At 45.7% G+C, this 12680-nt stretch overlaps 1 protein-coding gene across 5 annotated transcripts in view; it reads right to left on the bottom strand.

The window, feature by feature from the left end:
* Positions 1–11249, bottom strand: part of SPEF2 (sperm flagellar 2) — a 151332-nt gene extending 140083 nt beyond the window's left edge. For all 5 annotated transcript variants that reach the window (XM_019531951.1, XM_019531952.1, XM_019531948.1 and 2 more), the window contains exons 1-5: positions 11133–11249; positions 9949–10051; positions 8539–8791; positions 6563–6733; positions 82–222 (exon numbers count right to left, since the gene is read on the bottom strand). In XM_019531951.1, the coding sequence (XP_019387496.1) occupies positions 82–222; positions 6563–6733; positions 8539–8791; positions 9949–10051; positions 11133–11190 (726 nt within the window). In that variant the 5' untranslated portion in view covers positions 11191–11249. The remainder of the gene's footprint in view (positions 1–81; positions 223–6562; positions 6734–8538; positions 8792–9948; positions 10052–11132) is intronic.
* Between the last annotated feature and the right edge of the window lie 1431 nt (positions 11250–12680).

Here is a 12680-nt window from a genome sequence, read left to right as displayed (position 1 = left end):
ATTATATCCAACTGTGGATTTCTATCCCAAGTTGCTTGGCAGTTACGATTCAGTGCACTAAATAATAAAGCCAACACTTACCTCTGCTTCTTTTTTCTTTTTTAATATTTTTCGGGCTTCAATAGCTTTCAGGGTACGGTTTGGTGGTGGCTTTGGAATCTGTATAATAGCTGCTTGAATTCTGGCCATTATTTCATTTTGTCTCCTCCTTCCCATGCGTTGCTAAACACAAAGATGTTCAATTAAATCCTGGGCAGGAGAAGGAGCAATGGTCATAAACTGTTACAGGATGGTTTTAAGTTAGATGTAAGGAAGAACTTCTTTATGGTAAGGGTGACCAGAATCTGGAACAGATTTCCCATGGAGGTGGTGCAGTCCCCAACCTTGGAAGTCTTCAAGAGGAAACTGGACAGACACCTTACTGGAACCATTTGATCTCTGCAGTATTCCTGATCAGAGCAGGGGGTTGAACTTGATGATCTATTTCACAGATTTCTAGGGTCAGAAGGGACTTTGTAGATCGAGTCTGACCCCCTGCTCTAGGCAGGCAAGAGCACATGGTCCCTTCCAGTCCTTAATTTCTATGATTCTATGAATTGAATGTATGTGCAATACTAAAGAGGAGAGGAAGCCCAGAGGCAACTGGCCTTCCCCAACACCCAGCCAGACTAATGCAGGCAAAGAGCCCCAGAATAAAATGGCCATCCATACCAGATGCAAGTAGTGACTGATAGGCCTGGGGGCAGAAGTTGAGGGTCAGGTGACCCAGAAAGAGAGGTATAATCACAGGGCCTGAGCCTGTAAAGAGCTGTATGGGTGTAGGAGCCACAGGAGGCAGAACTCCAGGAGACAGCCAGGACAAGTGGCACAGAGGAAGGACTCTAAGCTGCAGGGGAGCTGAAAGAAACCCTGAATCCCAAACAGGAACAGTGAAGTGCCTCAGGCCTTTGGGGTAGAGCTTCTGCAGGGCAAGATTAATCCTGGGAGGGAAGCCTTTTGTTTTGGAGTAGGCACTCATGTTTTTGTTTTTTGTTTATACCAGAGGAACAGACATGGCTGAAAGGGGTGGATTGGAGGCCATGAGGGCATGGGTAGGGCCCTCAGTGTAGAGCTTAGGGTGACCATCCATACCTAATTGGGCAGGACAGTCCTAGAATGGGATCATGAAGTCCCAGTCCCAGGCTGCATGACTCTAGGACAGCATTTGTTCCAGATTCACAGCACTGCGCAGGGATCCAGGTTTCCCCTTGCAGGCTGGCAGTGTTCCAGCTTGCAAGGGGCTGCTTGGGGTCGGGGGAGCAGGGCACATGCACATTCTCAAAACAGTAGAGACTCCCTATGCCTGAAGAAGGGTGCTTGTGTCCGAAAGCTTGCAAAGAACTTTTTTCTAACTACTCTGTTGGTCTAATAAACAATATGACACATACCCAAAGAAGATTGCCTGTCTATATGTCCTTAAACCAACACAGCTACAACCAAAAACCCTTATCAACAGAGAAATACTTTTATAAAAAGAAAATATATTAAAACAAAAGTTCCACTGTTGAGTATAATGCTAAAAAACCTTACTTAAACAATTCATTTTAAAAAGCAGAGGATGAAAAAAAATGTTCAGAGGGTGTCTCTATCTTGCCTACAAGGAAGTCTCATGTTACTGATCATATTTTCAGTTCTTTTTTGTGTATCCCTAACATGTATAGAAAACAATTTTTTTATTTTGTACAAAAATAGGGGCTCTAAGCTAAAGTTTAAATTGCTTTAAAAAAGGTAACACATTCTGACTGCTCAAGAATTCTGGCAACGTACAAGCAAACTATGGATGCAGTTAAGCTTTCCAGGTTTAGAGGGAGGCATACTTTTCAGCAGCAATAACTGAATGTTCTCAATTCACAATGCCTTCTGGGGCATAACACCAAGACAGAGGAGTTCACAAGGAATTTGTCCTTGTTATATCTTGCCAAGTTGCAGCCAACACTTAAAACTGGCTGGTCATCTTCGCTGGTATGTAGAGGTCAGGTCACCATCTCATGTCAACCCCATGCATATATGCATTTTCAGAAGCTGTCACTGCTACCAACCCTGCACTTCCCTTTAGGGACATGCTGCTCTCTGGACTTTTCTTGTCTTGTAAGACCACAAAGGAGAAAGTATAATTTAGCTGTGTGTGTCTCACTGCTTTTTTTTCTTTTTTTACTGAACTCCATTACAGAAAATAGCAATTTTTTTTGCACAAAGGATGGCTATTGATGCAGTAAATGCAGGATTTTCTAATAATTAAGTTTTGAAACATAAACATTTTAACATTATTATCAACATTTACTGATGGGTTCATATTTAAAAATAGAATTCTTTCATTTATCCTTGACAGAATCTGGCATTAACTTCCCATGTCGTCTTCTGTTTCTTACAGTTTTGTTTCACTTCTACTTTTCCAAACTTAACAATCCTTCATTCTCTCTCTGAGAAAGCATTTAGTTTTAAACTGACTAAAACAATAAAAGCTGAATCTCAGATTAATGCTTCTGATTCAACAATTGATAAAATAAGAAATTAAGAATGCGGTCCTCCACTGACACTGAAGTGCTACTCAGAGTTCATAAGCAACAGTGCACTGAAGGGCCTCCTATTCTCTTCTAAAACAACCTTTTCTTCTCTAGAAACTACAGCTGTTCCATCTGACATTTCCCAGCAGTACTTCAAATAAAATAAGGCACCAATTCTCCAGTCCTTTTTGTACAAATGTAAATATGAACTGGGAAACTGCTGAAACTGCTCAGGTTAGGAAGAGAGACTAAACAGACAAAGTCAAGTGGACTGTATTAGATAAGGCATACATGGGTAACATTGAAGTAGGGTGGAAAATAGCCACTTTCCACTTGATAGTCAAAGAGAACTTAAAAAAAAGAAAAGAAAGTGTCAAACATAATAGCAGTGTCTTTTATTTTAAGGTTTTAAAATGTTTTTATTTTTAGATACATAAAGTAGTTGGTTCTTTCTTTCTTTCTTTCCTTATTTGTCTTATACTTAGAGGCACTGGCAGATCTAGAATTCAGAATGGGGGGTGAGGCACACTGTCCCTCAGACGGTGGTTGGGGGATGGGGGCAAGGGGCAATTGTACAGCACGGGATACAAAGGAACCACAGCAGGGAGCAGGCACAGGAAGGGGGGACCTGCCCCCTGCGGCCACTGTCTCTTGCTGACCTGGCAGCAGGGGAAATTCCTCTCACTGGATGGCCAGGGTGCTGGCTTCAGCTGGGGACAACAGAGGTGATGGGTAGGTTCTTCTTTCCTGCACCTGCCTCTCTCCCACTCCCTGTGTCCCCTGCTGACTAGAAACAGGTGCTAGAAGTACTGCCACCATCCCCAGCTGTGTCTGACAACCCATGCAGTCAGTCCCTGCAGCACTCAGCTGGAGCAAGGCAGGAGAAGCTCTGGGGCTTCCTCCCCTGCCTGCATCATCTGGGGACAGGGATGGCAGCAGCAAACAGGTTCCTCCTCCAGTAGCACCTGCTCCCAATCAACAGGGGACATAGGGTTGGGGGAGCAGCACAGAGCAGACACAGAAAGAGGAAACCTGCCCATTGCCAAGCCTGACACCTTTCAAAGTCACTTTCTATGGTGGAAGTGAGGCAGGAGTAACTCTGGGGCTCACCTCATGCCTGGGTCAGCCAGGGACAGCAGCAGCAGTGGATGGATCCCACCATCCTGTGCCTACTTTCTGCCCAGTCCCCTGTATCCCCTGACAGCCTGAGGGCTCCAGCTGCAGGGAATGGCTGTGCAGATTACCAAGCTACACTGCAGATATTGGCAGTGGCAAAAAGGCGGCACGACCACACACCATCCTGGATATACCCCTGCTTACAGGCTCAGTAAGACTCTTCATGTTATTTGCTTACACCATAATTTGTGCACAGAGTACAGATTTTAGTGAAGCTAAAGATTCAGGTGAAATAAGAATTAGGCTAATGCTGGAAATTACAATAGAAAGCAAAGGCAGGAATATGAATAATTAGACAATGCTCTGTGAAATAAGAATCAGTCTGAAAAATGAGACAAAGTTTTAAGACCATAAGACTATACAACTGATATAGAATAACACTTGGGTTAAGAGGTAAATTGCAAAATGTACTAACCACACAGCTAAACTTCTCAAAGTGCACGACTCTGGTTTTGAGACCCTAGCTCTTCTCAGTCCCTGACTTCCCTGGTGACTTGTAGCATTCCCACCTCCAAGAACTTTTTCTTTTTGGTCAACTTGTGGAACGTGGGGGATGTTTTCATCTTTCAGAAAGGAGTATCAGAATGCCAATGTCCCAAAATAGCACAGCAGACTGCTTCAATACAAACAGTCTTTCTTGTGCGATTTCAGTTCTCTCTGTCCTTCCTTGGACCCCTTTTTATCTTTGCTGGGACTTTTTCCTTGTCTGCCCTGGGACCTTCCTTTCTGTCCTTCCTGGGACTACTTTTTCCATACAGGCAGCCCACACTTAACGCGGTTGCGATTAGAGCTATTTCACTATAACGCTCATTTAAAATTGATGTCTGGTTTCACTCAGTGCTCAATAAGTTTTGCTATAGTGCTCAGTGGAATCAGCAAGTTTTGGCAGGAAGGCGGGGAGAAGCAGCACTGGCAGCAGCAGCAGCAAGTGCAGTGAGTGGCAATGAATGGGGGGGTGGGCATGAGCATGGTGGGGTGGGGAGAAGCCAGGCAAGGCTGCTGAATACAGACTGGTGGGGCGGTAGTGTCCCATGGAAGGGGGGGCAATTTTGCAGCCGGCTGGGAGCAGGGTGGGGTTTACAGCTGGCCAAGCATGTAGTGGGGACACTGCAAACCCCCCTGCTCCCAGCCGCTGCAAACATCCACCCCGCTCCTGTGGAATGCTCCACTGCCTGAGTTCACCAGCCGAAGCAGGAGAGATGGGGAGGAGGGTGGGGCCTGCGCCGGTGCCCAGGGCCAGGGCCAGGGCCAGCAGGGGCCTGCACCCAGGGTGGGGCAGCAGGAATGCAGGGCCAGCAGGGCCAGGGGCCCATGCCCAGAGCAGAGCAGCAGGAGTGCCGGTGCCCAGGCTGACATATGGGGCCAGTGAGCAGCTGGGTGGGGAGAGGCAGTGGCGGTGAGAAGTGGTGAGTGGGGGGGGGGGGATGGGCATCAGCACAGGGTCTGCATTGGTGCCCAGGGCCAGGGCTGGCAGAGGCACAAGGTGAGGCAGCAGGAATGCAGGCCCGGGCTGGCACGTGGGACTTGGAGCGGCCAGCAGGCTAATGGGGAAAGACAGTGGTGGCAAGAAGTGGTGGCAAGAAGTCGCCGTAACCAATTAATTACCTATAGTTACATTCATTTCTATGGGTGAATGGATTTCGCTTAGCGCAATTTCACTTAGTGCTTGGTTTTTCCGAGACGTAATGTTTAATTATATTGCGTGAATGTGGTCCTCCAGGTTACTTTAGTTTTGTAACTGTTTTGTTGCAAGTGGGGCTGACTGGGCCAGAGGAGAAAGAGTGAGGCTCTGAGAGAGGTAGGGAGTACAGTCAACCCCTGCTTAGCACTCTTAATTGGTTCCAATCAAGGAGCAGTCTCTGGGCCCTGCTTGCCAGGCCCAGACTGCCATTTCCCCATGGGGTGAAAAGGGTATGTATATAGGTATATTGCTTCTGAAACTCTTTGTAGCATAGCCTATTAACTCTGAGCCCTCCTCCCCACCTCTCCCCCATGTGTTCCCCATTGGAACTGCAAGAACTTAGCCCACTTAACCTCTTCTGTCACGCAAGCAATGTTGCATTTCATGTTGAAATATCACAAGATGTGTCAAGTTGCAATATTTGCCTTCTGTCATCTTCCCTAATAATCCATTTGAAGTTTGACAATATATGCACACTGTGAATTATTCTGTTATTTAAATATACACTTTCTAAATACTAATGTTTTAAGTGTCTTATAAAAAAGTCTATTGGTTACATCAGGGTGTCTAATTCATTTAGATTTACAAGCCCTAACCTGACCGCAGAGCTTTTTGCTGACCACACAACATTCATCCAGGTGCAGGGCAAGTGGCAGTGGTGTTAACCCTCACATGCTGACTACACTGCCACTCCCTCCTTGCCCTGCTGCAGAAAGGCATCCATAACAGGGATCTCAACTTGGAAATGCAGTGTTTGGAGCAACCAGCTTTCATGGGTTAATACTGCCACTGCACACCAGGTTGAAACCAAAAGGCATTCCCAACAGGGATCCCAACGTGGGAATTCTACAGCGGGACAAGTAATAATGGCGTTAACTCCCACAGCCACTGATCCTGATGACACAGTGACTCTAAATGCCATAGGACTCGGTACTACTGCTGATTACTCCACAGAATTTCCAGGCCTGGGTTGCTTAATAATATTTTAATATACATCACCAGCATTACCAATTTTTATGCTTTTTTATAAACATGAGACTGCATAGGCGTAACATAAGGCCAATGAATAAATTTTCAATAGAACTGATCACATGCTTAACCTTAAGAAAATGCATCAAAAAACTGCAGACCTGGTATGAAAAAAAATCATTTGGCTTCTTACCTTTTCAAGGTCTTGCACTCTTTGTTCCTCCTGGAGTTTTTGAACTTTCTGTTGTTCTACAATATGTGCATGAGTTATTTTAGCTTCCAGGTTCTTAGATTTCATTTCAAAATGTTCTGAAACCTGCTGCAGTCTCAAGTCAGTCTGCCGTGGTGTTAAGTTCTTCAAACGCTAAAATGCAATAACATTCAAAATATCCTAGAGTAAGAAGCAGTAACACAAACATTCTATTAACCATTTAAGTTATTGCCAGAACCCAAAACTATTCTAAAGAAGCATTTCAGAAAATGATATATAAATAGGCGTTTCACATGTACTGATATACACAGAACATCAAGACACAGTGGAATATTTTAATAGAAAGGGCCAGATTCACTGAAACTGGTGAAGACTGTTGAAAACCAGGACAGAAAATGTTTCTTTGAACATGTGCTCAATTAGCTGGCAGGGGCTACTCACTGTGGTCTAACTGCACCTCCTGGTTTGTGCCACCAATGCAACATTCTTGATGAATGGGTATGATGGCTGCTTGGTGCTGCTCCCATTCTCATTGGTGAACTTCCTGCCCCTGTGGGTTTACTTTGAGGTTCATGCCAGCAAAGGTGGCATCTGGGTGAACTTGATTCACAGTATATAATTGATTTGAAGTTGTTCATCCTGATAAAGGAGTGTGAGCACTGCCAATGAAGTTAAAAAATGTTTCTCCGCTATAACTCACTTTCAGTCTTCTGTTTTTTGCTTAATTTTGTGATAGGTCTACACTTCAGTCAGGAATATAATGTAGAGATATTCAAGTTACAAGCTCATTCAAGTACTGGAAGTACTCCAGTTACAAGTGTAGGGAATATTATGAGCAATGATTTACCCTTCCAAGAATCAACTCATTCAAAATTAGCTTACTTACTTTTCCACTGTACTACAGTTTACAAGAGAGGCTGCTAAAAAAGAGTAAGAAGGAATTGCTCCAAAATGATTAGCCTGCACTGTTCTGTACTTCAAAGCAGGAGAAAAATCAGAAGGGTGCAGCTAAGGAAAGAGCTGGTTAAAGAAAGTGAAAGTGGAGTGACATTTCTGTGAATCAACAAAGTACAGGGAAAACCAGGCGTATATCTTGGAGAGACCAGGCCAGAGAAATATTGTATTTTATGGCGTACAACACACCCCAAAATAAAATCCACATCTTGTTTTTGAAAGGCAGAATGAAGAAAAAAAATCTTTTTGTGTAGTATGTAGCCAAGTAGCAGCAGCTAGGGAGACAAGCCCACTCACTGAGCTGCTGTTGAGTCTTGCATAGATTTTACTTTCCCTTTTGCCCATAACCACCAGAAACTGCTCTTACTGTATTTCTTGCATATAATGCATACTGTAATTTCCAACAGTTGATTTTTGGGGAGGGAAAAGTGTATGCTGTATGTGAGAAAATACAGTATATTTTTTCACACACATAATATATGTTGAACCAGAGCTGTCCAGCTGGTGGTCCACAAGAAGCATCCAGCCTGCTAGGAGTATACTCATAGTCCCCAGCTTCCTGGTCCAGAGGCTACTCCTCCCATCACTCATGCTGCTGCAGTCAGGGTCTCCAGGCTCCCCCTCCCTTCTCCAGCTTCTACTTCCTGCTCCCCCCTGAGAGTGGGGCAGGACAGTCTGAAGAGCCAATGGAGCCCCACAGCCTGGGAGAATCAGGGGGCCTGGAGCAACTGTGCAGGATGGAAGCATCTGTGAAGTGTAGTGAAGGATTGTGCAGTGCAGTGTGGTAAGGGGTAGGGAAGCCAGCCAGCCATGTGTGGGAGGGGTTGTGTTTGTGGCACACAACCTTTGGCCTTTCAGAAATTGGACAGTCCTGTGTTGAAGAAAGGTTTCCAATAAGTGGATCTGCATACTTTTTGTGATCCGAGATGTACAGGTAAGGGTACTGCATTTTACTCTATCAAATATCTAGTGATATGTATGTCAAACACATTTAATTCACCTACCTCTCGATACAAAGTACTCTCAATGTACTTGAGCTTTGCAGGTGCTGCAGGTCTCATTGTTTCCATGGCTACTCCAGTAAGTCCTGCCTTTTTCTTTTTTTCTAGAGCAATATACATTTGATACAAAAGTTTGGTTGCAGCCCCAGGCTGTTCTGTCATGATGCTCTGGGCTACATTCTGGTCAAACTGCACACCAAGGAGTTGAAGTGTTGGTTCCAAGCGAGAGAAATTGTTAAGTTTAGCATTTGCAACCCTAAATGATTAAAAAAAAATATAATATACAGTATAGTAATTTGCTACTGTTAAGTACAGAGAGAGGTAGTTAGCTGTGTCAGTCTGACAGAGAGCAGAAGGAAAGGCAGAGTAGCACTGTAGTGACAAACTGGTTTCGAAAGGCATAAGCTTTTGCAGGCAACAGCCTATTTTGTCAGACGCTCATGTTCATAGCATCTGATTAAGTAGTTTGTCACCTAAAAAAGCTCATGCCTTTCTGAACTGATTAGTCTCTACATTGCTACCCTGTCCTACCTTCTGCCTCATTTCTATATAGTGCTCTGCATACTACTACATACTATAGGAAAATGCTCCTCCGGCACTTTCACTTAGGTGCTGTAATGCCTAATGCCTTATGCCTTATGGAGAAATTAAAAAAAAAACTCCACAGGTGCTTATACAGTAACTAGAGAGGGTTGGGTATCTTCAAAGAGCAACTTGCAAACTCAGATGCTGAGTGAGGAACCATCTAGAGCTAGCCAGTAGGTAACAGTAGACACAAAGGTGCGTCTGAATTTCCACCCTGATCTGGAGTCAAAGCATCTGTCTCTGGCTTCACATTAGGTCCCCCACCCACTCAGGAGCCAGACTGCCAACTCCCTTTCTTTGTATCAGTCTGAAGTTCTGTTAATCTGAAATCAGGCAAAAGGGAGGGGCTGGGTCAGAGGGGTATCAGCTTTTGTAGGCGACAGCCTACTTCACCCTAGGATGAAACTGATTTGGGCTGAGGACACAATAATTACATGAATTCACATTATTAATCCTCATGCTGGGGTGCTCATGACTTCTTAAGGGGTAACTTTATCCAAAACTGGCTTTTACTGGTCTAAAGCTATACACAGAATGTCCACTCCATATTTACCCTTGTGTAAAAGCAGATTATACAAGTATTAGTGTCCAGATCTTAAATTTCACATAATCTCCATTTAATTACCTCATTGGACAATCTGGAGTTTTAGTCCTATGTTTCCTTATATTTTAAAGGGAGAAATTCATTGCAAAAAGCTGCCTACATGCATGTGCTAGGGACTGGATGAATTACTTATTCTGTACTAAGAAATCTTTATTACTAAAACAAAAATCTTGTATAATTTATATGGGAAATATGTGTACTACTTATGCCTTAAATTTACTAACCCGCTTTGTGAAAACTGGCTAAAGTCATCCTGAAGCTCGTATTTGTGAAGAAGCTCTCCAATGAGGTACCCAGTAGAAAATTCTTTTGGTAATGTGTTTGGATCTGAGTTAACGAAACAAGCAGTGGTAACAACATACAAAGTGTCACATCAATAATGAAGCATATTATAAAATGTTACAGTATCTGTATCACATCAGAGACTAAAACTTAATTGTAATACCATTCGTTATCACTCTTGTAAAACCTCAAGTGTATCAGATACATTTCTGATAAATGAATGTCTTAAAGTAATTTTAATAATATAAATTTGTCTCCAAACAGCAGCTTTTTTCAGAGGCTCTGACTGGGGTGCGCCAGCACTCCCACTGAGACCAGAACCTGCTGGAAGGTCTTGCTGCTCCACTTAGGGTCGCCATATTTGGGGCCAGGAAGACCTTGTACCACAGGGTCAGGTTGGTACTGACTGTGGGGGTTTTGCTTCCTCTGTAGCAGGCACTGCACCCTCTACCCAGCATCTCTTGAGCAGATATAGACAATGTTTCACAGAAGCAGGATACTGGCTGCCCTGCCCCACCCTGCTTTACCTGTGGCAGCTCAGGGGTTCGCTCTGTGTTTGGGCACTTTTAGACCAGCAGTTCCCAGTCTGTGGTATGCTTACCACCAGTTGGACACAGACAACCTGCCAGTGGTATGCGGCAACAGATGTTTTATAATGACTTTGTATGCCAAAAATGAGCTGGCAGCCCTTAAGGTGGAACTAAAAAAAGTGCCAGTGGAAATTAGCGGCTTCAGGCTCTTTCATTGTAAACGGACGGTGTGCAATCTGTCTGAGTTTGGGAGCCGCTGGTTCAGACGCTGACTGCACGGGGCAGTTTGGATGGGGCCCATCCTGCCTCAGGCAGGGGTCAGACTAGGTGACCCCAGCCTTGCGGTTCCTGTCTCTACACAGAAACCCGTTCAGAGCAATGTCTGCTTTACTCCACTTCTAATTCAGCTCAATACCAGCCCGGCAGCGATTTCCGTCGGGCTCCAAACGAAACAGTTGAGAGAAAAAGCCCCGAGCCCCGCCGGGGCGAAGCACCCCGCTGCCGCCCTGCCCCGCGCCCCCATGCAGCTCCCGTCCCCCGCCGCAGGGAGCACCAGGGACCCAGCCCCCCACGCCCCGCCGGCGCCACGCGCTCACCCACGGGCCGGGACAGCATCACCTCCCGGTTGAGCCACTCGCACAGGATGTCCGACATGACGGCCCCACGAGCGCCGGGGCCCACGAGCGCCGGGTGCGCGTCCCCGTTGCCACGGCGACCGCGCTCTCCGCATGCGCAGTAGAGATGGGGATGGCACGTGCTGCGCATGCGTCGCGGGAAGTCCTGCGCGCATGCGCCGCCTGAATCCATAGGGCAACTGGGAAGCTGTGGTGAGTTGGGGCGGGCGAGGTCGTGGGCGCATGCGCAGTACAGCGGGAGGCTGGGGCGGGGCAGTGGGCATGTGTAGGGAAAGGAGGTGTGTGGAGGCTGGGGTGGCACTTGGCTGAGTAGCTGGGGTACGTGTGGGGCAGCTGCTACCACTTCCCAGGTGTCTTTATGGCAAGGGTCTTCCCTACATCAGGCATCGGGGCTTTTTTGGTTTTTTCATCTGGAGCCTGACAGAAATTAGCCTGTGTGCTAATTGTGGCTGCAGCCTGAAGACAGCCTGGCTGGACCCTATGTCCTGGGTTGGGCAGCTGCGCAACAGTAGCATTTAGTTAGGGGCAGATGGCTGTGGGCGCTAGGATTGTCCCCACCAGAAACCAAACCGGCTCTGGGCCAGGTGGCTGCTGGGCTCGGCCACGCAAAGAGTCGTGGTGGATGCCGGCCTACTCTGAGTGCTGCTGGTGAGGGCTAATGTATCACCATGCTGCAGAGCCCGTGTTTTGCTGCTGTGGGTCAGGTCACCAGTATCAGGTGCCTCTCCTGGCTTATCCATCAGCGAGGCAATGTTGATGTTTTGGAGTAATGATGACAGACTGGAAGGCAGCCTTGTTGAACTCCTGGGGAAACCGGGTCATGCATCAGCTATTATTGTCCAGACTCTTCTCTTCCATGGGAAACCTAGGTTGTGGGCAGCACTATTGTGCTAGGGGTTTTGAGTGGGCCTATTCAGTCTTACAGTCAAGCTGGATGCCTTAAATCAGAGCCCTGAAGGGAGCCCATTAAGTGCAACATGCAGCTTATTAAATTCAGTGATCTTTTCAAGAGCTGATTCAAGCTAAAGATATGGCCAATCAATTTGCAGAACAGTTAGGTTCAACTAACTGAGCCTCTTGGCCTTTGTCACAAAGCAGCAAATGGATTCTTTGCAATCTAGTTCTTGTTGCGAGAGGTAGTTTGCTGCATTCATCTGAACTCAGGCAGAAGGCAAAGTGAGGTAGCACCTTAAAGACAGTAACTGGTTCAGAGAGACTTAAGCTTTCATAAACAACACCTGTTTTGTTATTTGAAGGAAGATGGCACTACAGAAATGTCATTCCCAACTTCAAGTGAAAGAGAAACCAGTGACAGTTGATCATTAAGGATGATTATTTGCCCTTTGATCTAGGTAATCAAGCAAACTGGTAAGCACTAGAATACTGAGTCTTTGCCGGCAAGATAATTCTGCCTTTTACTGCAGAGTTGAAGAACCTAAGAACTCTGGTTTTTCTTACAAAATAATTTGATGGCACTTTAACAGGGAAACCATTTGATCTTTGTTTTTG

Source organism: Crocodylus porosus, unplaced genomic scaffold (genome assembly GCF_001723895.1).
Source record: "Crocodylus porosus isolate Cpor-Errol unplaced genomic scaffold, CroPor_comp1, whole genome shotgun sequence".
NCBI classification, from domain to species: Eukaryota; Metazoa; Chordata; order Crocodylia; family Crocodylidae; genus Crocodylus; species Crocodylus porosus.
This window is presented reverse-complemented; position numbering and strand designations above follow the sequence as displayed.